This window comes from Haplochromis burtoni, unplaced genomic scaffold (assembly GCF_018398535.1).
Source record: "Haplochromis burtoni strain Fernald_Lab_line unplaced genomic scaffold, NCSU_Asbu1 Contig_104, whole genome shotgun sequence".
NCBI classification, from domain to species: domain Eukaryota; kingdom Metazoa; phylum Chordata; class Actinopteri; order Cichliformes; family Cichlidae; genus Haplochromis; species Haplochromis burtoni.
The window spans coordinates 1,710,324-1,738,117 of NW_024582465.1; the positions used below are offsets into that span (position 1 = coordinate 1,710,324).

The 27,794-nt window shown below is 40.8% G+C and overlaps 3 protein-coding genes across 4 annotated transcripts; all 3 read left to right on the forward strand.

Moving 5' to 3' along the window:
* Nucleotides 1–3,561: 3,561 nt before the first annotated feature.
* On the forward strand, nt 3,562–12,671 carry ppp1r3ab (protein phosphatase 1, regulatory subunit 3Ab). The gene is made up of 4 exons (XM_005927868.3): nt 3,562–4,399; nt 4,939–5,003; nt 5,112–5,200; nt 5,947–12,671. The coding sequence occupies exons 1-4, from the start codon at nt 3,618–3,620 to the stop codon at nt 8,875–8,877; spliced, it is 3,867 nt and encodes a 1,288-aa protein (XP_005927930.2). The 5' UTR covers nt 3,562–3,617; the 3' UTR covers nt 8,878–12,671.
* A 96-nt stretch (nt 12,672–12,767) lies between these two features.
* Nucleotides 12,768–19,480, forward strand: bmt2 (base methyltransferase of 25S rRNA 2 homolog). Its single transcript, XM_005927852.3, has 5 exons — nt 12,768–13,025; nt 15,545–15,686; nt 15,800–15,928; nt 16,273–16,387; nt 16,694–19,480. The coding sequence occupies exons 1-5, from the start codon at nt 12,866–12,868 to the stop codon at nt 17,324–17,326; spliced, it is 1,179 nt and encodes a 392-aa protein (XP_005927914.1). The 5' UTR covers nt 12,768–12,865; the 3' UTR covers nt 17,327–19,480.
* Nucleotides 19,481–19,704: 224 nt separating this feature from the next.
* On the forward strand, nt 19,705–27,710 carry tmem168b (transmembrane protein 168b). 2 transcript variants are annotated; one of them, XM_005927853.3, is made up of 4 exons: nt 19,705–22,495; nt 22,594–22,739; nt 22,887–23,161; nt 23,774–27,710. In XM_005927853.3, exons 1-4 carry the CDS (start codon nt 21,371–21,373, stop codon nt 24,319–24,321), a joined length of 2,094 nt encoding a protein of 697 aa, XP_005927915.1. In that variant the 5' UTR covers nt 19,705–21,370; the 3' UTR covers nt 24,322–27,710. The 2 variants fall into 2 exon arrangements, with proteins under 2 accessions (XP_005927915.1, XP_005927916.1); XM_005927854.3 differs by having other exon boundaries at nt 19,707–22,495; nt 22,597–22,739.
* The last annotated feature ends 84 nt before the right edge of the window (nt 27,711–27,794 follow it).

Below are 27,794 nucleotides of genomic sequence, written 5' to 3' on the forward strand. Positions count from 1 at the left end.
CAGCACTGTGAGCAGGAAAAACAATATTATAAAATCAGCCGGCGCTACAAATATATTTAAAACATAAAAGTGCCGGCAAAAGTCTCCTGCAATGTTAAAAATCTCCTCTTAAAATTTGAATTGATTAATGTAATTTACATTGTAAGAATACAAACATTTATAGAACATGTATTATTCACATTAGTGCATACAGCACACACAGCGTTGTGCTTCCCAGCTACCTGTTTTTTTTTAATCCTGACACTATTTTTCTTTGAGATATTCATAGATGTGCACAGTGCAATAAGCAAAACGCCCCCTAACACACATCATTTATTGCCTTAAATGAAAAACAAAGAGTCCTTTTTACATTTCTTAGAGGAGACAAGTATAGTTTTACTTTATTTAGATATTCAGTATCTAAGACGTCTGAAAAAAGGGCTCTCTAACCACACAACTGTCAAACTCTTATCAAAGAGCTATTTACAGTTGCGTCTGCACATTTGAAAAAAATTTAAAAAAAAAAACACAGCAGTACATAAAAACAAATAGAAGTGTTTAATTTAGCCTGCTGATGAATGCAGTATACCCTAGAGTGCAGACACGCAGCTGACAAACTGACAAATAACACTTTGAATAACTCTCGACATGTCTGAGACAAAATAAACTTTGTGGAAGACAGTTCTGCACAATCATTATGGATTTATTTTAAAAAAATGTTTACTTTCAGCGTGCCACCTTTATCATATAAACGTCCTCGACGAGGGTGAGGACTAAAGGCCAGACAGCCACGTCCTTGTAATTTATCTCTTGTTGGTATGAGGGATCGCAAGGAAAGGCTCAGAAACCTTTAGTTTCCCCTCAAATAATCCAGACAAAGAATTAATGTGTTAGCTTAAAAAATATTTATAGCAATAATGCACAATAAAACGTGTTAAAAAGAAGCCTTTTACATCGTGTATATTCACAGAAGTAACAGCTGAGGGAAATGGACTTGTACGTCTTCACAAAAGTACAAGATTAGACTTCATAGCAGGTAATGACTGACTTGTGTATATTGTTACCAAGGTAACTTTCTGCCACCTACTGGATTAATATTTACCTGCCTTCCAATTTGGATGAAAAAGGTAATAATGTGTTTTTTATATATAGGCACCTTTCAAGACACTCAAGGACACCTTACAAGCAATTAAGTATCAAAATCACAATATGGATATAATAACAGTTGGAAAACACCATGGAATTAAAAGTCAATACATCATTAAATACTACTAGTGTCGTGTGTATTCACATCTTATATTTGTTCTGCCTCCAGCTTGTTCTGTTTCATTATAAAATCATTTAGGGATTTGAAACGAGTTCTTTTATTTGTTTTTGTTTTTCTAAACTCTTTTACTGTTTCACTCTTTCACAACTGGAGACTGGAAACCTAAAGGGTGGTGGTGTCCTAGCCTTGATTGTGTGTGACTCTCTTTCAGTTCAGCAACCAACCCACTGTGATGCACTAAGGCTCATAATGTGATGAGGTCCCCTCATTTTATTCCTCTACGTGTCCTGCAGACGGCATTGCGGCTCCACCTGAGCCAAGGACTCGGTTCACAAACCAGTCGTTGTGCTCGTTGCTGTTCCTCCAAACAAGACCGGGGTTCCTGAGATAGAGAAACCTCAAGTTGATTTTCTGGGAGAGGGAAGACAGGATGACTTTGGCAATCAAAGCAACACCACAGAGTAAGAGCTTAGACAAGGTCTGTGTGTCCTCAGAAGATTTAGGAAGAGTTAGTAAGGATGCTGAAAGAGGTTCTAACAGCATTTGTTGCAGTTATTACTGCCGCCAAGGAGGTTATACACCAAATAGAGCTCGAAAAGGTTTGAATGAATTTTGAGTGGGGTCATATTAATAACCCATTAAAATTTCACTTCCATCCACCAAGGTCTTTAAAATGGACAAAAAGCCTTATAAATTAGAAACTATGATTCTTATAAGTGTAATGTGTATTATCAGCATATAGAAAGTACCTTGTAAAGATGAAAATAAATAATAATAATAGATAATAAAATAAAAATAAAAAATGTGAAAAACTATGTTTTCTAAATATTCCCTATATGCCTATATTGACTACATATAAGCATATAGGGAATGATATATGGGAATTCTAAATATCGCTTTACTGGGAACGTCTGGCCTATTCTTCAGAGTCAAATAAGGTCAAAGTTTCATAACTTTTATCTTTAAAACTGCACTTAAAATTCTACTGCCTTTGTATTGGTGACATTTAGGAAATGATGCTGCTATATGAGGACTCTAAATATCACACTATAGTCTGCACTGAAATATCATGTGATGCTTGACCTCTGACCTCATTACTTTTCTCATCTGCCTTTCTTTCAAGTTGACCTCAAAAAGATTTCTAGCTATTAAAAAAAGTATGATCAAGAGAAAGAGCATGAGCTGCCTAGTTATTTTGAAATATAATGTAGTATAATATTATCTACATTCATTTACAAATCACTACCTATTATCCATTACCTACTGATACATAATGTTTACAGTAAACATCTGTCGGACTGCCCTTATCGGATGTTTACTGAGTTACAAATTCTTAGAACATGTTTAAAAGGAACAAAGAAAAATAAATGAATGCATACAAAATACAATACTTGTCTTAAAAGTAAATACTGCTTCATGTTTTGTTCTATAATGATGCTGCTCTCCTCTGTCTCAGGTACATGGTTAAAATCACTTCCTGCTTTTTTCTTCTATATTGTAAAAAGTGTCAATAATATGTAGCATGACGCTTCCTTCCTCTGTATTCATGGTTTATTTTCACCCTACCTTCCACGACTGAGCACTGCAATAAAGGTATTCTGTCTGCATCACATCCTCTAACAGCCTGGACAAAAGCCTTGTCTCATACGAATCAATCAAGGGCTTACCATTCATTCTTATTCATTGTTAAACAATATGTTTTACTCACTAATACTAAGCGCTCACCACTTTTTTGGCAATTATGCAAATTTGTCACCTGTAAGATAAATACAGGAAATATTACACACTAGAGCCATAAACTGTATCATGGTATCTGCCAATGTGATAGGTGGATAATAGATAAATCTAATGTGGAATGACTGTTTCTCACCTTGAGACTTTCACAGCTATTAAATTATCAGATATTCACAGATTTGAAATGATTTTAAACAGGATGCAAGTGCAATGGAGCCCGTTGTGGGCCAGAAGTAACAAAACATAAATAGTTTCCATGGTAAATCCCATGTGGCTGTAAAAATAACATTATAACTCCCTTGGGGTTCATGGATTCTACAAAGATGTCCACAAAATATTTAGACTTTGGGGTGGTTTTGTAATAAGAAACTTAGATGATTATCAACTTATAGTTTAGATTAGGTCATACAAGCCCTCAAAAAACAAAAAAACAAATACGGCACTGGGTCATTCATTCTCTTCAGGAGAAGACTTAGACTACTGCACATAGTTTAAGTCCCTTCTGGCCTATTTATAGTGTTGGCCCTCGCAACAATGTCATCTGTAATTTGACTCCATCTGTTAAGTCAGAGCATGAATGTCAGTTGCCAGAAGCAGCGCAGTTCATTTTCACGCTGAGTCTCTCACAGAGAGCTTCATGGATTTTTGGGGGCAGCCAAGAGGGTCTGGGGCCTGTAACTTCTTAGGAGTCCCAGTCCTCAGCTCCTGGGACGTGGACGATGATGAGGGCGAGGTGGTCATCGGCATCAGGCCAAAATCCTCTCCTCTCCCACGGAGAAAGAGCTCTGTGTCTGATGAGGACTCGGAGCCTGAGCCTCCCATGTGTGGCTCCAGGAGAGTTTCCTTCGCAGATGCCAAAGGCCTCAATTTGGTTCAAGTGAAGGAGTTCGACACGTGGGACGTGCCCAAACTGCCAGGATACGACACATCTGATGGGGAAGGCAATGATGAAGATGAATACATTCTTTCACCTCTTAATTTTTCCCTCCCGTTATTAACCGAGGAGCTACTGACCAAGGTCCAGGAGCAGAAAGTAGAGCTGGAAAAAATTGAGTTACTTCCAGGGACCACAATAGTAAAAGGGGTGGTGCGCGTCCTCAACATCTCCTTCACTAAGGCGATATATGTTCGAACAACTTTGGACTGCTGGTCCAGCCACTTTGACCTCCTGGCTGAGTACATCCCTGGTTCCAGCGATGGGCTGACGGACTGTTTCTCATTCACGCTCACTTTGTGGCCTCCATTTCGGGACGAGGGGGCCAGAGTTGACTTTTGTCTGCGGTATGAAACACCTGTGGGGACGTTCTGGGCCAACAACGCCAACAAGAACTACGTCCTGTCATGTTTCCGCAGAACAAAGGAAAACGATCAGCCACAGAAGGAAAAAGTGAACAAGAAAAGCTGCCTCAAGACAGCCAGGTGAGAATACAAAGTGATTTCATAAAACATTTTTAGGCACATTTTTTAGGTTTATTTAATTATAGGAATTGTGCATGGTCAGGGGAATGTCCATTATGCTTGTTATGGAAGATTGTAAAGGCCATTTCCTGCCTTGAATTAAATATCGACTATTCATTAAAAATGTCCTTTGCTAGTTAGTTTTGTAACTTAAGTTTTTTTGGTGATGACTATGTGAGGTCTATAATTTGAATAACTCATATATATAGAAGAAATATGCTTCTTCTTCTTTTCTTTCTTTTTTTTTTACATTATAACCAATCTAGACTTTGTGAAATGGACAACAGTCACAGTTAGAAAATACACAATTTCACATCTCACACATATAAATACTTACAAGTTTTTAACAATTTAACACTTTTTAATCAAAACAATTTGTGTATCTCAGCACTGTCACCTTACGTGGTTTGTTGATTGACGATAATCACCTGAAGCTACGTGAAAAAGAAAAGCGAATTAACCCTGACTGATCGCATTTTTAATTAATTAACTTATTACAGTTCGAACTCCAGCGTGGAAAACAGTTCAGGAAAGGAGTCGTCAACACAGGGAAATATTGCAGCAGGTGAAAATTTTCCTTTTCCCCACTGTGAAATGAAGAAATGACCTGAAATTGAAGAAAACTGCTTTGATAGCCCAGCAGGATCATAGATAAAATGTTTCTTGTCTCCAGATGTGTCCAACAGTGGACTAGAGGGTGACACTTTGAAATCTAAGAATGATCAGTCAGGAATGTCAGAGGAACATGGACAGAAATTACTGGTGAGTGGAAAAAAAATGTTGCCGATACGACTGATGACGCAACAGTTCCAATTCTGTCCTCCTGACATTGTAAATCCTCACATGCAAAATGTTGTAAAGCAGGGGTGTCAAACATAAGTCCCAGGGGCCACAATCGGCCCAGCAAAGACTCCTATCCTTTTATTGTAATTCTGAACATTCGTTACAACCCAAAGAGTAGTGCTGACAGATTCTTTTCATTTTACAGCAACGTTTCTTTATCATGTAGAAAAAAATGAGATGTATTATTAATATTGTACCTTTTTTTTAATAATATCTCAGGGATTAAACATGTAGTTCACTGGTCCGGCCCACGAAACACTGAAGTGGGCCATAATGTAAGATGAGTTTGACATCCCTGCGTTAAGTTTTCTACATATATGATGTATTATTAGCAGTGTAAAGGCATTTAAAGGATCGGTATGACTGTGAGGTGCAGGAGGAGCAGAGAGCTTAACATGACCCTGGTGCACTTTTTCAGAGAGGGTCACATAACTGGAGTTGGGTACCACCAGTATAACATAATGTGCTGTGCACCTAAAAAAAATAAATAAGAAGTGATACTTGCAGTTTGTGCTTTCTCACAGTTTCAATTACATTTAGTCAGGCATACTTTGTTTTTTTTTTAATGTCTTCTTGTTGTGAGAAACGCAGCTTTAAATTTTACCTCACTTGGTTTTCTTTAAGGGGCATGTTGTTGAAATGAATCTATCTGTGTTGGTGGACAGATTGAGAGCGGAGTAAACGACAGCCAAAGGAGTTGCAGAAAGGCTGCACGGATGGCCCGGGTGAGGGACTACTTTGCTCAAAGAAACGGAGACGCCAACAACGCAGATAGAGACGAATCACCTCCAGGGGTACCACAGGCAGCTCGAGAAGAAACCCCAAAGGAAAGCCATACAGATGTGCAACTGTTTGCTGAGAGCAACCGCAAACCAGAAGGTTCCCAAGCAAAGTGCAGCAAACCCCTCCTCAGTGTTTCACATGTTTTGTCACCAGCACTTGACCGAACGTCTGAGAACGAGCCAGAGAAATCTGAGAGCATTGCTTTGGCTGCCTCAGTCACATTAGCAGAAGGTGAGAGTGCCACGGACATCCAAGATGACCTGTTTGATAATTTTGCTCAAGCAGAACAGCAACATACCAAATCTCAGGACAGTAGTCAGGAGGCAGACATGGGTCATGAATACATTAGCAGAACAGCAGTGAGAAATGAAAGTCTTGTTGGCCAGACCAGCAGCTTCACATTTGGCACTGTGGTGGCTCCGCTGTATCACCAGGTGTTTGGCAGAGTGGGAAGTGAAAGTCAGAGAGGAGCTGGCTGGGAAAATCCTGCACGGGCTACACTGAATATTGGAGGCTTACATCCTCACACTGGCATGAGACAGATTAGTTGCACTGTTTCAACAGATATTAAAAGTAACAATAGTAAAGCACTTCGAAATGTGATTAATAACCAGAAATCAAACCAGGAATGCACAGACATAGCACCATGCAATAATCGTGTTGAAGAAGAAGAAGAAGAAGAAGAAGAAGAAGAAGAAGAAGCAAGTTTAAGTCTGACATTAAATGCAGAGACTCTGCAGGTTCTGGCTGGGACTGAAAATACAGACGGGAGATGCACAAGCACACTTAAGGGTTCACAAACTTGTTTAGAAGACACATTAAGCTGTCCTGAGACTGTAAACATTTTATCGCAAGCAGATTTGTTGAATCCACAAATACCGGCTGAGAGTTTATATCCCTGGGGAGAAGCACAGGAAGACAGTGTAACACATGACCCCCAAGGCCAAATTACAGCAGAAACAACACAGTGTCCACTCCCAGGGAATCCATGTACACATGATAAAACTAATCTGGATGAAACGCACGCAAAAAGCGATACACATGAAGTCAGGACCAGTCCGCAAACATCATTTGTAAAACTTGAAAGCTCTGGGGACCTGCTGGGACATGTTAATGAAGAACCTGACCAACAGAGCGCCGACTTAGAAGAAAAATGCCATGAATGTGAGTTAATCAAAGCTCTGTGTCCTGGTAACGCATCTTTTAGTGAGGTTAAACCATGTGAAGACTTGCATAAGTTGAATTTGCACCACAATGACAATTCAGTTACAAAAGCAACTGTTCCTGACTGCAAACTTGTGGAGAAATCAGATTTCACAACACCCGAGACACTTCTGGAAGCTCGAGGAGAAACTAACAACATGGGAGAAGGCAGTAAAATGACACACGGCTCACTCAAAGATGAATCAAAATCCTCTGGTGAAACTGAGGTAACAGGGGAGTTGGCTGAATGTGTGACTACAGAGACACAGGAAAAAACAGAGCATTGCAAAATCAAAGCTAAGGAGGAGGCTCTCTGTTTAGGAGAAATCACTGAAGTGAAGGACTGGGAAATGATGGTTAAAGAAGAAGAAAACAACATTTTAATACACGAAGAAGAAAGGGAGATAGTATATTTAAATCCGGGCGTCTGTGAAGTAAGAGAAAAAGAAATTGCAAATGAGGAATTTGTCAAGGCGAGGGCAGTGACAGGAGTAGAAGAGGACAGCGAAACAATCGGAGAGGCTATCGCTGGAGAAGATGGTGCCAGTACTGAGGTAGAATGTGCTCAAGTCATAAAGATGAACAAAACAGGTGGAAGGGAAGAATTAACTGAGGAGAACCAAGTACAAGAAACAGAGGGACCAGTAGAGACAGAGCTGCACACAAAAAAACACTTTGCAGGAAAAGAGGTCAGTATTGAATGGGCACACATCCAAGAAAACGAGGAGATAAAGGGAGATGGGAAAATAAACGTGAATAAGGAAGGTGAAGGCAGAGCAGAGCGGGAGAAAGAACCAAAGGAGGGAAACGGAGAGGAGCTGGATCCACGTTACGAATTCCTAAATTACAGAGCAGCAGAGGCGGAGCTTGTAGAATCACATTCACGTGTGGCGAAACAGGAACAAAAAGATCCAGAACTGTGTTTGGAAGAGAAGTTAGAAATTACAGGAAGCAAGGATGGAGAGGTTTTATCTGCTCTGGTGCACAGTGGGCTGAAGGGTGGCGACGAGAGCGTACCAGTGAAAGAAAATATAGGAGAAGAGCAAAGTGCACACATTCAAACTGAAAAACAATGTCTTCACACCACAAAAGCTCAGTCAGAAGATGGAAATGGTTGTGCTTCTGCAGAGGGGGGCGCTTTAACGGATGAACCTGAAAGTGATCAAACAAGCCAGGACAGCGCTTCGGCAGAGTCGGACTCGGGCGATGAGGTGGAGCTGTACATGCACTGCCTGAGGGCCGTCGGCACAGGAGGATGGTCCCACGAAGACAAGAGCACTGTGAGCAAAAGGCCCCGTCTAAGCAGAACCAAACTGCTGTCTGCCACTATGCCGCCCATCACTGAATATCACGATGAAGAACAACACCTCAGTTGCCTTCAGGAGAAGCTTGAAGACAGCAATGCCGCTGTTTCCCCTGCAGAGGAGCGCATGGGTCAGAGTGTTTTGTCCTGGACAGACACGTTTTCCTGTAGCAATATTGCAAAATCACTGCTATATGCAACCCTGCTGGTGGTGTTTTTAGTTGTGACATACCATTATGACTTTTTTGCCTGTTTGGGCCTCTACTTGATATCTCTGGTTTGGCTCTGCTGCCGAGAAGAGAAGTAACCAGTTAAAAATGACAACACAATGGGCTGAATTAAAATGTAATAATAATAATAAAAAAAACAATATGTTTGATTTTAAAGGTTTTCAGAGTGTACATGGTACTGATGTGATACCCAATTCTTCTTCCAGTGATGACTAATGCATGATTTAGACTGATTTTTGCAGGAGATCTATGCTGTTACTTATACTGTAAACTCCTTTAACCCTGCACCATAACCTTCCGCGCAACCTGCTGCAAGCCCACCGAAATGTAACTACATGTCGGGGTGTCGCAGCATCGACTCGAACAGCGTGGATGGATGTGGCGTAGGGGGAAAAGGGGCTTCCGGTTACATCGTGAGTTAGGAAGTAGATTTCCAGCAGAAGTCCAAATTAAGCTCAAGAAGACACAGTTAGGCAGATATCACACACATTTGCTGTCATAAGTCATTATTCTCAATGCTTCACTGTACATAAAACCTACATTACAATGATTACATTGATCAGTTCTGCAGCTTTTTCAAGGTGAAATACACTACTCACTGAAGCTAATGAGAATGTTTAATTTTAATTTTAATTTTTCGATCATGCTTTAAAAAAATGAAATATTTTTCTGGTATACTACATTTATTTTTTAGTGTAGATGTCATGCGCATGTTTTTTGTTTTTAGGTGTAGCCCTAAAATCAGTATCCATGTGCAGGTTCATCCAGGTCAGGGTAGTCTTGAGAGACTAAGGAAAGGAAGGAAATTGGATTTCTTTGGGTTTGTGATGATGTTTTTCTAATCATCCAAGAGGCTTCTTCGGTTCTAAAAAATGGTAGAGGGTCCAAGTATTTAGACTCTGGTAAAAGGTATGAGTCATTACTGTTACCAGGGATTAAGGGCTGAAACCACTACGAGACCTTTCCCCAATCCATCATGTGACCGACTGAGGTCACCTGAGGTGAGGTAAATGGTTCTTAAATGGTGCTTTTCTGCTCAAGCTATCAAAACACCGTATGCCACACCCATTCACACACACACATGATACTGAGTTACATCACTTTTTTCCTGCATCTAAGTGCTTTTTAACTAACATTTACAGTCCAGTGAACGCACTCAGCGTTTAGTATCTTCTTTGGCCAGGTCACACTCACCCCAATGGTTTGAGTGGGGTCATTGAAGTTCCTGGGATGAATGAATAAACCCAGATAGAAATCAAGTCACTTGGACCCATAACTTTTGTTTTCAACTTTGACTTTTAGCTGTGCAAGCTGAACACAGCTGCTGTATGACTTCAGGGAAAAAAGGATTAGCGTTCCCTTTTAAAAAGAAACACCATAACATTTATAAGCCGGACACACAAAAGGTATAAACAGGGGCTTCTTTTTGATTTGAAGTGTTTCTAAATAAAGACAGGATGGTTCCGAGGTATCATGTGAAACACGTTGTAATGCTGTCTTTTGTCTGGAAGCTCACTGACTTTGTTTAGTTTGCAGCCATGAAACTACCCAGTTAGTTGACCTAAAAAGGTGTTTCTCTCAGAAGTAAACCCTTTAGAGCAATAGCAATGCAGTTTTATTAGCTTGGCTGACATGTTGACTAAACCCTATACCTCTTGGATTGTTTAATAACTTTTACAAAGTGAAAGATAGTCAGGCAACTGTCGTCTTTGTCAGACTAACAGGTGCCTATCTGACCTCTTTTTAGGTGTTTTTACTTGGATACAATGATAAATCAAATGTGCCGTGAGAATGGGGATAATGCATTTTTAAAAGTTCGTTTCATTAGAAATACTAGCATTAAAAATTTTATATATATATATATATATTTCTATTGTGTATTGTGTGAGCCACACTTTATGAAGCATAGAATTGCTTTAGAAGCAAAGGGAAATCAAATTGATACAATAAAAATCATTTAAACCGAGATGAGACGCAATTTAATAAATTGTAACTCATAGGGCCATTTTTTCCTCCACCAAAATATTAGTACATGTCTCGGGTTCCACAATACATCTAATAAGCATATCTCCAGCTAAATAAACAGTGCCTTAGCCACCATGTGATGTGTGATATTTTGGGAGAGAGAAATACTTCACTGTCAGAGGGTTTAAGAATTTATAACTACAACAAAAGTTTAAATAAAGCTACAGCTGTCCTCACTTCACATGAAATCTGTGTTTAAACTGCAAATAAATAGACACCCTCTCCAGACACTTCATAAAGTACACTGTACTAAAATCAGGTTGGACTCCCCTTATCCCTTCAGAGCTGCCTCAATTCACAGATTCAACAAGGTGCTGGAAACACTGCTCAGATAGTTTGGTCCCTATTAACATAGCGTCACACAGTTAGTGTGGATTTGTTGGCTGCATATCTATGATGTGAATATTCTGTTGCACGCTCTATTGGACATAGATCTGGTAACTGTGGACGCCATCTGAGGTCAGTGAACTCACTGTCATGTTCAAGAAGCTGGTTTATAATTATTTGAGCTTTGAGCTCTATTATCCTGCTGGAAGCGTCCACTGGAAAATAGGAATACTGTGGTCATAAAGGGACGGACATGATCAGCCACACACAACAGGAAGGCATCTAAAATTTTATTCATGTTGTAGAATGTAGTCCCTGTGATAAAACTGTAGATTTCTAATATTTGTTATTACCTCGAGTCCATGTGGACATGGTTCTGCTGAACACAGATGTAATAAGTCCACTACCAATGTGGATTTAGTGACTATTTTATTTTCATTGGGGTTACACAGTGTCCACCGTAAGGCATTACCTCATATTCTGAAATGACTGAACATGCAGTTAATAATAGATGTTGTCCTGCAAACAGCATTGACATATATGGTATTTAACTTTTTCCCCTGTTGTTCAGACAGTGTCAGATTGTTTTCATTAGCCAGAGTCAAATTACCATCTCAGACTATAATGCTCTCCATCAGGATTTTCCAAGCCAATTTCCAGAAACAATAACCATGGATTGGCATCACTTGTGGGTTTTCAAATTCTTAGCCTATTTTAGAAAACATTGCATCATCTTTTCAAAGGTTTAATATCTGTACAGCTTTAGAAATGATCCTTCTTACACTATCCCATTTAACAGGACAGAACATCCTCTCCAGTCACCCTGTCTTAAATCATGATGGGGGTTGGAGGCGGGGGACTAGATCCTATATATGGGTCTGTTATAATATAAAAATCGTTTGGCTTCATGCAAAGAAGGGAAATGATATATAAGGATGGCACGTTGAACTATGTTCACAGTGAGATATTTCTGGAAGTGCTCCTGAGCTTGTGCAATGATTTACATGACAGTGCTGCCATAGAGCATCCAGTTTTGATTTTCAGCCTCTTCCCTTGCACACAGAGATTTCTCCAGAGTCTCATCACCTGTTGGTGACACTGTATTGTGATAATGATGACGTTGATGTCATTTTGCATAATATGCAGTGTCCCAACTTTTTCAGAACAAGGTTTGTATACATAATGCTAGCAAATTTATTTTACAGGAAGGGCTTCCAGTAGTTTCTTCAACACATGTCCAATATTTTAATTGGAGAACTAATAAAAGAAAGCAAACAATGACAAAAACACACAAAAAGTTATTCAGTTCAGTGGGATATTGTCTAAGAACATACATTTTTTGTAATATACTATCTTTGAATAGTTTTAGGGTTTAAACGAATAAATCAGTTGGCTAAAAAAAACAAAGTTTAGTTTTCTTTTGTAGATAAAAACTTTTGCAAAACACAAAACAACACTGTCTGATGTGTTGTTTACGATTTTTCAGCAATTTACAGATTTCCAAATGCACTTGAACGCTTCGCAGCACGCACGCCAGCTCAAGAATGCTTCCACGCCTGTGATTGGACGACGCGCTGTCAGTTTATGACGCGTGTATGCTCCAGGTAGCCAATCGGCTTCCCTGTTGTTGGCTCGTGCGCCGGTTCGCCGGTCGGGTTGCAGCCTGGAAAAGGGGAAACGACTGGCGGAGGGTAACGTCGGTGGTGCGGTGCTATGGACCCCAGGGACAATGTCGAGACCGGGGAGACGGAAAACCAGTCGGAGCTATTCTACGTGCCAATTCCAAGTGAAGCACCGTGCAAGAAGGAGCAGGAGAAACTGTCGGGAGTCGTCAAAAACGTCCACAGAAAACTGCGTAGGAAATACAGGGAGGGTAAGCAGCCTCAGTGGGCCCCTCTGTTTCTCTGTGGCCCTGCAGCCTATGGGCTGATACTGTTAGTTATCTCACAAATGTTGAAGTAACGTTAAAAAGTTAGCGGTTAATCCGGTAATCACGGATTTGTAAGTTGTTTTTTTGTTTTTTTTTTACTTCTGATTAGCTGTTGTGGTGGCAGACTCCTGTCGACAGCAGCGGGTTGCACCAAGCAAACGAGGCCTTGATTAAAGCTCCTTAGAAATAAATTGTGGCAGCTTACACAAGGCTCTTCTGCAAACAACATCTTATCTCTCGCTCTCAAACCTAGTCAACACACATGTGACATTTGACTGGTGAAAGAAAAAGAGTAACTTCCGATTGGCTCCCGGTTGTCAATAAAAGATAACTCTGTAGACTGAGCAAACAGTTGCCGCAACTTATACAACCTAATTAGTGTTGTTTCTGAGATTTGCTACCGTTCAGAGCCAGACAGCGAAAATAATTTAATTAAAAGGCACATTGGGATAGGCCAGAACTCCCCCCCCCCTTTCTAGTGGAGGTTTAACTGTGTCTTGAAGGATAAAAGAGCCAAAGGAGATCTTCAACTGTGGAGCTGAGATTGGGGGAAAAGAACCTCGTCTTACTTTTTGCCAGGAGAAAAACCACAAAGACGACACAGCAGGTTAAATCCTGTCTGTGGCTGTTGCTTCCTGCTGTTTCTTTGCACACGCGTCATGTAAAGAAGGAAGTTTGTGCAAGTTTGTGGAAGGTGAATCATTCACTTTCTTTAAATTATTGGGGCCACTACATATGAGAGACAAGCATGAGTCTTCTCCTTTTTTATTTTTTGATAAATATTCTCATTTTGGTCACAAGGGAAAACACTGTCTCTTTGTTTACCACTCTAATGAGTTTTATTTCAGGCAATTTGCAATTTGGGGATGATTAAAGAAGCAACAAAGTGTCTGATTACTGTGATTTCTTTGATTTGTTAATTTGGTGGGTATTAATGTCTCTTTGTTTGGCAAGCCTTGAAACAACATACAAATAAAATGACCAAATCATTATTGGCCCTTTTTATGCAAAACACAATGCAACCACATGCTCTGATGTTTGTGTTCAAGTAGATGAAATGGGAGGAGGTAATGGATCTTTTAGTTGCAATCACTGTATCAGTTCATAAGCATCCAACCATCTGTCTTGCTTCAATTTAAAAAAAAAAAAAAAAGGAAGTTTGGAAAACCCTGATCTCAGCTCATCAGCATGCATACGTAGCATCTGTTGTCTTATTTTACAGCCCAATCAGTGCGGTTAACTCCATGTTTGAGTTAGCAGTTGAAAGATATATTGATGAAAGATGTATTTTTTAACGTCCTCTGAATTTTAAATTTAACTACAAATCCTACAGAAGCTAGGATTTGTTCTGGTGATGACGTTGTGCTGTGCATAGTGAGGGAATCCATGTGGGAGGAGTGCACAAGAGGTAAATTTAAAATATCTAGAGGAAATAAATCTTTGGATGAGTCAATGGCCAGGACACAACGGTTTGCAAGATTTCTTTATATTTTCTTCTTCCAGTATAAACTAAGAATATGAATTAATCTCCTGCTTGAATGCATGGCTAGTTTGTTTCATTTGAACGGCTCTGAATCAAAATTATACAGTTGGCCATTTCACTGCTCAGAAATATGAAAGAAATCCTGGAAAGTTTTTTTTTTTTGAATAGTTAAAATAGTGTCGTAGTAAAATGCAGGCATATTAAAATGTCAAGTCTTGGTGTTATTTGTGTATGCGCTGCCCTACTTTACCACCATAAAACACTGCATAACCCTGGTAGTGTATTTAAAATGAGCTTGGATTAATTTGTGGTTTGAATAAGACCTCAGCACTGGAGAGAGTAGCTGCTTGTTTTGGAGCCTAGAAGAGCATAAAGAAGTCATCCTGCGAGCAGATCTCATGATTGGTTAATAAGCGAAGCATGATCTGGTAGGCTTGGCATGGAATCACAGTGGTCATGTTTTGAAAGCACTGCTGTTTACCACCAACTCCTCTTGTTGTCCTTTCATTTCTGCAAATCAGACATAGTTTTCTTTTCTCCCTTCTGGTCATGGGATTTTTCCCTTGTTGGCATGTTTGCTTGTGCTACGGGCTGTCAACGTCTGAGCAGCTGCAAATGGAAAATTTTGTGGACATAACTTTTATTGTGAAATGACTGTTTTGAGGGTGGGTTTGTTTTGTTTTATTTATTTATTATTTTTAGATGCACAATTCTGCTTCTGTGCAAGCAGAAACAAGTGAGACATAGGCAATATTGAAGTACCAGCAGTGACCTGAGATTTTTCAGCTGTTTTTTCCCCCCCCCTTTTTTCTAAGATCCGGTTTTGGTGATTTAGTGGATAACCAAAACTTGCAAGTAGGTTGTGAATGTTTTTCTGTCGTCATACAAGAGTAAGACTTGAAGTACTTGAAGCTGTTTTTTGCCATGTTTTGGATATTGCTGACCTTATTTTTAAGGGGGGTTTGATTTTCTCACTTAGTGGGCGACTTTGACAAGATCTGGCGTGAGCACTGCGAGGATGAGCAGACACTGAGTGAGTACGCCCTCGCCATGAAGAATCTTGCTGACAACCATTGGATCAAAAAGTGTGAAGGAGAGGGCCGGATTGAATGGTGTCGCAGGTATGAAGGTCTTTGGGCATGTTTTAGGTTTTATAGAGCCTGGTGAAATCGGACTAATCTGAGCCTGTAAAATGAGCTTCTGTAAACGCAGTGTTTTGATGCCACTTCCACAGCGTCTGTCAAGAGTACTTTTTGGATGGTGGAATGAAAAGAGTGTTAGAGAAGGATCAGAAAAGTGCCACGCTTGCTATGGGTGTGGGTACAGCATCTACGAGTGCCCAGCCGTACAGCACCATCCCCAGGTAAGATGAAGTAAGAGTGTTATCTGTCATGAGTATGACAGATAACACTCTATATCATATATATCATAAAGTCTTTGTCCAAAAAACAAGAAAAATGAATTGCTACGACCTGCCCTCACTCTATAGTAATAATAATGTGCAATAAACATACACTGATTCTTCTTTTTATTACTTAAGTTACCGTGTTGTACGTAGTGCCGATGTGGGACAGTTTTCCAATTTCATTGTACTATTGTACTATGTATGACTGTGCAATTACAAAGAGTTATCTTATAGTGTGTGTAATGCATATGATTTTGTGTATTATACTCATCAGGCATTGCATGTTGTTGTTTGTGCTACAGTTCGATCTCTCAGCTGGGGAAAATGCGCCTTCTTGATGTGGGAAGCTGCTTTAACCCTTTCTTGAAGTTTGACGAGTTCCTCACAGTCGGTATTGATATAGTGCCTGCGGTTGAGGTACGAGTGCATATTAATTCTGTTTTACATTTTAATTGACTATGTGCTTTTATACCATTTGTTTATTCACATGAAATGGATACAGTTTCCCACTTGGGTGTTTGCGTTATAAAGCAAAAACAACACCAGAAATGAGTCATGTCCTTTGCCAGTGCTGTGGTTAGACTACGTGAAGAAAATCAGCAGAACACAGAAAAAGTGACGCCCAACAGCTGCAAGTCATGAAAACAAACGAGCTGTGTAGAAATGTTTGCTGGCATAGATCAAGTTTGAACCCTGATTTGTGTTAAATTTGTGCTTTTTCAGAGTGTGTACAAGTGTGACTTCCTCAACCTCCAGCTTCAGCAGCCGCTCCAGCTGGCGGGTGATGCAGTCGAGGCTTTCCTCCGCCAGCTCCATAACCCCATCGATGCTCTGCCCGCTCAGCTTTTCCACGTGGTGGTCTTCTCCCTGCTTTTGTCCTACTTCCCCTCGCCATACCAGCGCTGGATCTGCTGCAAGAAGGCCCATGAGCTGCTGGAGCTGCATGGCCTGCTGCTCATCATCACGCCTGACTCTTCTCACCAAAACCGCCACGCCCTCATGATGCGCAGCTGGCGTGTCGCGGTAGAGTCGCTGGGCTTCAAGCGCTACAAATATGTCAAGTATTCTCACATGCATCTCATCGCCTTCCGAAAGGTGTCTCTGGCCACCACCAGTGACCTGGTGTCACACAACTACCCTGAGATGCTTTACATCCCTCAGGACTTTAATTCCAATGAGGAGGAAGATTGTGAAGACATCACAATGCAGGCGCGTTCCGAGTTTGAGGATGACCAGCTAGCTTGGGGCTTCACGGAGCTACCAGACACACCCTATGATTCCGATTCTGGGGAGAGCCAGAGCAGCTCCGTCCCCGGCTTTCATGAGTTAGAGGATCCCATCTTGCTCCAGAGCTAGGCTAAACCAGCAACCCTCCCACCCTTTTCTCCACCTAAAGCCCCTTTCAGACATGGAAAGCATAACATCGCTGGCTTCAAAAGTCTGTAAAAGCGATGGAATTATATTTAGTTAATATTCCTAATGCTTTAAATCAAATATACCCCTGACAGTGAGAGAGAAGGCTACAGTACAAGCATGAGGTTTGACACACAGTATTATCAGTGTCAGCTTTTAGAAGTGTAACCACGCTTTTGAAAGTTTAATGCATCCTCTGGTCAGCTGAGCAGCTCACAATGAAGCACGGGACACATGCAGACTTGTGCCGTGCCCGCGCTAATGTTTCAAGGCTTGACCTAGTAAGATTGGCATTGCCGAAGAGCGACCAGGATGCTGATTGAGATGTGAAGCCGACACATTTCGATGCTGCCAGGTTACCGTAAATGGAGAGCGTGTCTGAAAAGGGCTTAATTGTCGTCTCCCCTCCAACTGCTGCGCTGCCAAATTTAACCAGCTGCATTCTTACCCCACTTCTACTCCTTCTCAAAACAATGCAGTTTGCACAGTGTGAAAGAGAAAAGTTTACAGATTATTTTCTCATATCCACACTCCTTTCAGAGTGTGCACGCACGCACGCACACAAACACACACACACACACACACACACACACAAAAGATGGATATATTTTGATAAATAGTTAGGTTTTTTAAGAGTTGGAAATCGAATACCCGCAAGATCTCTGAACTCCCCGCTCCTCTTAATATCAAAAGTCAGCTTGTCTACATTCTGTACTCAGTCTCTGTTTGAAATAAGCTAGAGTCGCAGGCTGCTCTGTACAAAAAAGCCAAATACAGCAAACCTAAGCAGCGCGACGGGGGTTTGATTGCACTGGTGAGACAGAGATGGAATAAGTAGACGGGCGTGTTTGCTTCTGGCACATACAGCTCAACTTCCTGAAAACTTTTTTTTTTTTTTGATGTTCATTTTAGTTTTCCAAGACATAAAAAAATTGTTTGGAAATAGATATCCATAGTCAAACAGTCAAACATTGGTGTTGTAAATTGTGGCAATGCCTTGGTAACTTGGCATTCTATGAATGATTTTGTGTATCTTTTACCAAAAAAAACAACAAAAAAATGGTATTTGTAGCATTTGAAACATTTTCAGAACCATACAGTAGTATTAGTAGGTTTACTAATGTGAAACGTTAAGTGTTTACTTATTGTATTTAAAAAGGTACAAGTGCATAGTAGGTACAAGGTTTTTGTCTTGCTCTTCTCTTAAAGACTGACTTCATTCTGAATGATCTTTTTCCTGCTGTTGCATTTAATCTTTTTTTTTTTTTTTTTGTCTTAAGCAGCAGATTGGTACAACACTGCATGTCAGTGACTTTACACCAGTTTCCTTTGACACAGTTTTACAACTTTGATGTGAAAATACAGCACTCCACAAAAGCAGATGCAGAGTTCCTTAGAAAAATCACAGAGAGAAATTTACACTCACTTTTGTAAAAAAAGGTGAAATATTGTAAAATTTAGAAAGCGAGGTCTGATCTGAAAATGCTGTATGCTGCAGGGAGGTTTTAGCTAAGACACTACCAGGTGAAATGTTATTGTGTGTTCCTGCTGGTTCCTGAATAGACTAAATGTGTGGGTGTGGCTTAGACTGTGTGACTGAAGAAGTGAATTTCTAGTGTGTGGAATTTTTTTTTTTTGGTTGGTTTTTTGTTTTTGTCAGTGGCACTTTATCATTGATCCCAAAGGGTGTCACAAAATGTTGTTTCTTTTCACAATTTTACAACCAATGTGATAGGCCCACAAAACGATACCAATAATAACTATAAGGTGCCTTCTGTGTTTTTGTTTTGTCCATCATATTAGTGGATATGTGTTTATGTAATGCAGTGTGCTTTTGCCATTTCCATATCATTTTCTGGTTAATGCATATCTCTGCTGTTTTGTTTTTTTCTTCCTGATTTTTAACAGGAGAAAAAAAATTCACAGTACATATTCAGACTTTAAAGGAGCGTGTTTTGTGATTTTTGTCTTCCAGTGTTTCTTTTGGCCTATTTGCATGATATGGATCATCTTCATTATCAGCATTTTCAACAGTGCAGAACAATGTGTCCTTACAGTACCATTGTATTTCTCTTTTATAAATGAATGTAAATATAAGGTGGCGGTGTGTGTTCCTTCTTTTGTGCTAAGATTTTTATATTTAAAAAAAAAAAAAAAAAAAAAATCAGTTGTTTACAACTTAGAACGTCCACGGCTCTCTTTTACAACTTGGTCAGAAGTTCTTCATCTTCCTCTGATAGTACTATGCAGAAATAGTAGTTGTTGTTTTTTTTTTTGTTTTTTTTTTTAAAAAAACATTCAAACCCCATGGCTGCAGAGTTTTTAATTAATAATATTAAAAAAGGAGTGTTAGTATTTTTGTAAGGAAGGGATGTCATATTTATTTTACACTGTGGGCCCCGTACAGCCCACTTTGATGGGGCTAGACCGTCGAGTAGGCCAGAGCAGTGAAACTCCCCTTTCTGTCAGAGCAGACACATTTAACTAAACTTTTAATCCCTGAGATTATGATAATATAAGGAAAAAGTGCAATTTCATGATAGAATGTGTAAAATAACAAAAGGTTCTTGTAGCTTATTACCCAGATTTATAAAATCTAAAATTATCAGGTTTATAAAATTTAACAACTTTATAAAGTCTCGTTTTGTTAATTCAGATTTTTTTTCAGACCCACTTTAGAAAAACTAAAATTTCTTCAGTAGATGGTGAAGAAATTGGTGATGTGATGGAATTTTTGGTAATTTCATTATTTAACTATTACATGCACCACACAAAGATGAACTCCTTCAAAGCCATCCAGTTATTGTCTTTGCCAGGCTGGTTCTGACCCTCGCACCGTATGTTTGACACCCCTGTAAAGTGATGGGAGACCTCTAATCTCTAAAGGGTTATCTAAACACATATATGCGGTCAAAAGAGTGGCTGGTAGGGTCTCACATTGAGCCCACACAGAAATCAGAACAACTTAAGTGTGCTTTAAACAATGCTCATCCAAAGTCTCTAAAGTTGTAGTGGAGAGAAGCAGAAATGCAATTGTTCATCTGGTGTTTTAATAATAGTAGCAGAGTGCACTGACTGGGACGTTGGTCCAAAGTCTTCCATAAGCGTTCAACTAGGGTTAAAATTTTGGGAATATGAAGCTATGCAGATCACATAATTTTCATGCTCGTCAAACCATTTAGCGACCCCTCGTGCCCTGAGGATAGAAGTAAAATCATGGAAGAGACCGCTTCCATGTCCACAGGAAAAAGGCGATTACTAAAAAAAAAAAAGTTAATTAAATTGTAAATATCTACAAGGGAAAATGTAGGCCTAAACCATGTCGGGGGAAAAACGGCAACAAACTGGATTTTCTAAATGCAGGGGTCAAATAATCGGATCTTCCTTGAATGTGTCATTTGTTAGTTCCTGCCAGCACGGAGAAAGTTTACTTTACTGTTTTTGTCTTTGTTTTGTTTTGGCGGCGGGGGGTCTTATCTTAGTTTAACTGAGCGAACTCATTAAATAAATAAATAAATAAAAGAAAAAAACTGCATCAACAATACGGTTTGGACGTTTGAACTTTTCAACACCAGTTCTGACCCTTTATGCTTACCGTAGTCTTAGCACAATCATGGCGACTGTCATCTGACTGAAAAGTTTTGATGTGAAACTTTTTGAACTGATGTCTTTCACAGTCCCGCTGGCTGGCGTCAGAATAACCCAACTGCGATCGTTTATAATCGTGCCAAACGTCAGATGGAAGAATACAAACAAGTGACATCCAAGATGTGAGCGTTTTGACCGCTGACACTAACCGTCCTGAAGATGTGCCGCTGAGGAGCTAACGCCAGCTAAGTTAGCTACTTTCAACAAGTTAGCCCGCTGGCTAAACCGAGTTTGAATGTCGCGGGATTTCAGATGTCACAGCGGACAGCAGACCGGGTAATATCTGACTTAAATGCCATTTTTTAGTTTCAGGTCGTTGGTATTTAATTTAAAAGGAAAATGTGTCGTTTTCTACGTTACTGTGTCAGTCACTGCCTTCACGCAGCGATGACCCGGCTGGAGGAAGTCAACGGAGAGATGAGCATGTGGTCATCAGTCCGGTGGCTAGGCTACTTGTCCGGGCTTAACCTGCTCGTGGCCCTGTGCATAGGTCTCTATGTCCGGTGGGAAACAAGCGCGGAGTCCGCTCTTCTTGTCATTTTTGTTTTGGCCCTGGTTGTCCTTGGAATAGCCATTGGCCTCTACTACTTCAGTATGGAGAGGATGAGCCTCAGCATCCTCCACCTGTGGTTCGGTTTTTTGCTGGGTCTCCTGTGTTTCCTCAACTCCCCCGCCCTGGACGTCGACGTCAGGGAGCAGGTTACCAACTACCTGCTGCTGGCCAGCGTGGCTCTGAGGACACTGTGGGCACTGCTGGAGAGACTGGTTGGATGTGCTAGGTATCGCCCTGCCTTCTTGACCTCCGCGGAGCGCCTGGAGCTAGCTGGCTTTGCGATCGCCAGCACCGCGCTGCTCATTCAGAAGTCCCTGAGCGTGATGGTGCTCGTGGTCGCTCTGGGCACGGTCATGGTTGCGCTGCGGATGAAGGCGCTCCTGGCGCTGGCCAACCTGGCCTGCTTCGCTGTCATCACTGCCGTGCTGTTCTTTAAGTCTCTGAACATTACCACCAACCCGTTCGCCCTCTCCTGCTTCTTCAGCCAGCTCATCTGCGACCCTCTGCTCGATGTCTACTTCAGCGGCCTCTCTGTGACCGAGCGCTGGCAACCGTTTCTGGTGTGGAGGGGGCTGTGGCGCCGGGTCTCCCTCCTGCCCCTGCTGGCGGTGGAGGTGAGCTTCATCGTCCTTTCTGCTGGGAGACTTTTAGACCAGGAACAGTGGTACCGCACGATCCCAGCCTTCGTGGTGTGTGCGCTCTTCTGGGGTATTTGCCACATGGTGTTTGTCATCACTGTGTGGGGTTTTCACTCTAAGCTCAGCGAATGCCAGAGGCTGTGCTGGTCGGAGGTCAGCGGCCTGGACAAGGTGATGGCCTCCAAAGGCATGCGACATTTCTGCCTCATCTCTGAACGCCTGGTGTTCTTTACTCTGGTGTCCACGGTAGCTGTGGGTGCTCTGTGCTGGCAGGTAGGTCTGTCTCAAAAATGCTTTACTGCTGCAGCACACGGGTTATTCTGTTTCCTGTTTCATTTTTTCCTTTACGTGACTCTTGTAAATTTGCTCAGCAGGCCAAAAACAGTTTGTTTGTGAGCACTTTCCTGCTCATTCTGCCCCTGGAGTCTCTGTTCCATGGACTCTTCCATGAGCTCGGGAACACCCTGGGAGGAACATGCGTGGGCTATGCAGTGGTCATTCCCACCAACTACTGCAGGTAGAGGACCAGCGTTGTATCTGAGAATTAGAAACCTCTCCAATTTAGACCACATTCAGATTCATGTTTGGATTTACATCATTGATATTCTGTGCGCACAAATGAAATGGAATTCTGAAAGTGGCATAATTCTCCTTCCTGTTACAGTCCTGACGGTCAGCCGATGCTGCTGCCTCCAGGCCAGGTGCACGAGTTGAACAGGCGCTCTACGGGTATGTTGAACAACGTGCAGCGCTTCTTTGCCCACCACCTGATTGAGACGTTTGGCTGTGACTATTCCACCAGCGGGGTAACCCTGGAGGCTCTGCAGTCCAAGATGAAATCCTTTCTGGACCTCCGCACCCCAGACGGCCCACGCCACGACACCTACGTAATCTTCTACAGTGGCCATACGCATCGCACTGGCGAGTGGGCGCTGGCAGGTGAGAGAGGCTTTAAGTTGAAGCAGTCATGATTGGGACTCGCTTTTTTCTAAACCTGCGTATGTATTTGAAGGGGAAAAAAAAGTTTGGCACTTTCCAAAAAGGAAACCTGGGTTGTTGTAAAAACATATATTTTTAACCAAGTATTGAATTGAAGTTTAATTTATTTGAGTATAAAATGCTGTTTTGTTTATTAAATAGCCAGAAATATTAGGAAAATGGATATTAATGCATACATCATCCTAAATCATCCACCCAGAGGCCAATTTTGAACTAGCAAAAACCCTGGCAGTAGGATAATGCAAAAAAAAAGAAATAAAAGAAATAGAGACCTCTCCCAGGCCTCTGGCAGAGGACCCGAGCTTGAAGGATTAACCGCCCCATTTTTTTTATATATATTTATATATATATCTATATATATTTATATCTATCTATATATCTCTATCTCTATATCTATATCTCTATATATTTATCTATATCTCTATATATTTATCTATATCTCTATATATTTATCTATATCTATAGATATAGATAAATATATAGAGATATAGATAGATATAGATATATATATTTAAATAAATAAAATCAGCTGTTTCATGCGCACATCTTTAGGTGGAGACACTCTACATCTGGATCACATCTTGGAGTGGTGGAGGGAAAAGAACACCAACTTCTGTTCTCGCCTTGTTGTGGTGCTCGACTGTGACAACTCTCTGCCATGGGTGAAGGCGGTTACGAAGGTGGAAAATCTGTATGTTGCCATCCAGGGAGCGACGCTCTTCAGAGCGGCGGACGTCGAGCTGCATGACCTGCCGCAGCTCGGAGACTTCACCTCCGAGTGGGTGGAGTACAACTGCAACTCAAACAGCAACATCCAGTGGTCAGAGAGGGGCAGGGCGGTTTCTGCTGCTTACGGCATCTCCAAACACTGGGGCGACTACACGCTGCACCTACCAACAGGAAGCGACGTCACCAATCACTGGAGCATGTACTTCCCCCGGGTTACCTATCCCGTGGTCCAGCTGGCCCTGTGGTGCGGCAACCTGAACCTGCTGTGGACCTGCAGCGCCTGCCTGCGATGTCTCAAGAGACTCAAGCTCAACTGGTTTCCACCAGCAATACTGGACACGGGGCAGGGCTTCAAACTGGTCAGATCATAGAAATATGTGTGAACCTGTTTTTATTTGAAGAATATATTTCTAAAATATATTTTCTAAAGTTTTTGTTTGTTGTTGTTAGGTTTGGGGGTTTGTTTTTTTTTTTAAATTCTTTTTGTATCCCAAAGACGGGCAGCTGTTGGATTATAAGATTGTTAACCAGAATCCTTTCAAGTTACTTTAAAATAAGCCAGTTACTGATTGGGATGTTGATAAAGTTATTATTTAAAGTGTCTGAAAAGCAGTTCTGTTAATGTGTGACTGGATTCGAAGGTCTTATTCTTTCTTCTCCAGACATTAGACAAATACACAATGCAAGGTGAGACTGAACATGGACCCTATTTTGCACATTTTAGCACCGTATTGACTGTTGGATCTGAGCCACCTCAGTTTTCTGCACATTCACACAGGTGCCTTTTAGCTTCACCAAAACTCAGACTTGCTAGGCTGATTGTTTTTAACCTTAAACCAAAGAGTCGACGGTACGTTTTCAGAGGAGGATCTCAGGCATAAAAGCTGTTCTCTGCACTCTTCAGCTGCAGGTTTTGCTATTATTATTCTGTTATGATGAAATGATTCCTCGTACATTTTTCTGCACTCCTACAAATATTTTGTCACTCGTTGCTTACTGTATGCTTGAATGCACTGCTTTGTCTGTTCTAAACAATATTTTAGAATGCCTTTTACCAGGTGATCCACTCCTGCTGCTTCAGGGAGTCCTCGAAGACTTAATTGTACCAATGCACTACAAGCCAGGTACCGGAAGACCTGCAGTCTCTCTTGTAATGGACCACAGGAATTTGTTTTCTTCCTGGGGGTTTATTACAGTTCACTGAACTATGCAACTGTATGCCAATAGGCTGTGTGTGTGTGTAGAAAGGGATTCATGGGAAGAAAACCTGTTGGAGCTATGCAATAAAAAGTCAAATATCACTCTAATGTATGAACTTGCTTATCTCCTTATATTATTTTTTAAAAAGGGGTATCATTTCATCCATCTCCTTAGTCTTGTCCAGTTCAAAGTTGCAGAGGTGCTGTTACTCATCAGTGCCATTGAGTCCGCTTGGATTCTGCTTATTTATCAGTTCTGATTACTGAGGTACCACTGTTGTTCTTTCCCAAAAGGAACAGATAGTCGTCAGGATATTTTATTCTGGTGGATTGGATAGTTTGGAACTGACAAATGTTGAAGACTTCTTTTTTGCATGCCCACTATCTTGTGATAATTTGGCAGCAGCGCAATGGTGATACTATTTGCAATGTTTATCTTGTGTAAAATCCATAATCACAAGTAACTTTATAGAAAACTGAGGAATCTGGAAAGCTGGCAACATTTCAAATTTCAGAAGAGAAAAAGTGTGCATGCCACAGATGTGTGACAAAGCATTTTAGTAGTTGCTTCCCAAGTTTTGTGGTAGTTTCCCCCTTGTAGACGCACATGTCCAGCCCGTCTAACGAGTACATCAAGAGCAAAACAGAAAGATTTGATGGAATTTGTTTCCATGGTGACACTGTATACAAACTTACCAAGCAAACTTTCTGCCCTTACAACAAAAAAAACAACAAACTCTGGAATAGATATTACAAAGGACACAATACTTACCTATAGTATTACTGATGGGTGGTCACTAACTGCATTGAAGCACCAACAGTTAATTCAAGTTGAGGCAGTTATAACATCTGTCACCTGATTTATTCAGGAAAAAAAGACTGTGCAAAGTTCAGTTTTTATTATTTTATTGAAAACATTATAAAAGTATGTGTTGCAGCAGCAGCATATTCACTTTTTATGATCAACATCTTCACATTTACACAATCCAAGTTGAAAATGGCATTTACAGCAAGCAGTCAATGATCAATCTCCAGGAGACATGACTGCACAGGGCAGAGATAACGAGGCATCTACTGCCCCCATGAGGCTGCAAGTGAAACTAAACTGAACCGCAAACACTAAAGTTCCTGTTTTTGTTGTTTTGTTTTTTTATCCCACTTTGATCCACACTGCTTCTACATGTTCAAGTTATTTTTTTATAATTCACTTGTTTCTAATGCAGAGCTGATGTGCAAATTCATAACTTGGGTTTAAGTTTTCATTTCAAACAAAAAACAGTTTTGACCAATTCGAGGCACGAACACAGGTACACAGTGGATACCCAGCCCGTGTCTGAAAGTATCTGATAGAGAAAAGGAAAGAAAAGAAAAAACCCTCAAGCAGCCGAATTAGCACAGCACAGGTTAAATAAGCACAAAATCTGAAATATCAGCTAAACATTAGTTTGAAATTCACACAGAAATCGCTGCAGTCAGAGCAAGAGCCACAACACTCAAACCACTGACAGATGAAGTGATTAACATCGGTCACGTTACAAGGCAATTGTCTGCTGGGAAACCCTTGAGTCCATCAATAAGTAACTCCATCATGTACTTCCCAACTAAACATTTCCCCCATAAACAGGGGCCTCCCTCAGAAGGTCAAACTGGAGGACCCACAAGACCCAAAGAAGACCTTATTAGCATCCCAGTGGTTTAAATGTTGCGGCAGGAGGTGCAGCCTTGCAGAATCAATGTTCAGTTTAGTGTTTGTGACCCTCTAATCTGAACATCTGAATCTGCTGGATTACATTCACGAGAAAACGACTGCAGCCTCACTAAAACAGACCAGAATTTGGATCTCATTTCACAGATATCATTTATGTAGCACAGAGTCACCGGGACACTGTGAGGAACACAGATTTAACTGAACCCCAATAGTCACAGGACACGCACGCAATGTTTTGGTAACAGTGAGAGTTTGGAGTGAAACTGGAACATGCTGATATTTCCAGCTTTTTCAGTTTGACCACCTAAATAATTTTAATGTAAAGCTTATTTTTATTTTGAAACACTTTCATGTTTCACTAGAGCAGCAATTAACACTTGTGTTCATCATCAGATTAATCTGCTGATCATTTTAAGAAAATGTGTAAGCAAGTAGTGATGGGATGTTTTCAGGATGAATTCATTATCAGCTGACTAATCGTGGCAGCTCTACATTTAGCAGCTGTCACCGACACAGATCAAAAGCAACTAAGACAATTCCTCATAATTAGGACTTTTTAGCTGTAATCGTGGCTGTACAGGTGAATTTGGTTTTAGCCGCCTGACCTCCAGGTGACCTTTTGTAACACTATAACTAGACGCAGACACTGACGATGCTGAAACTCAGAAAGAATCAAAACGAGCAGTTTGAGGTGCATGGTACCTCATGGTGGATGGTACTTATGGCTTTAGCAAGAACCAGATCTTAAGCTTTGGCTGATTGCATGTGCAATATGGTGACCCTCGCAAAGCTGAGAAGAAAAAAAAAAAAAAGAAATCATAAAAACCCCCAAAATGTAAAACTGGAAGAATGTTTGGCATAAAAGGAATCGAATATTAAATTCTAAAGTGACAAATGGTAAAAAGTGTAGAGGAACAGCCACATCTCTGCCATTTAT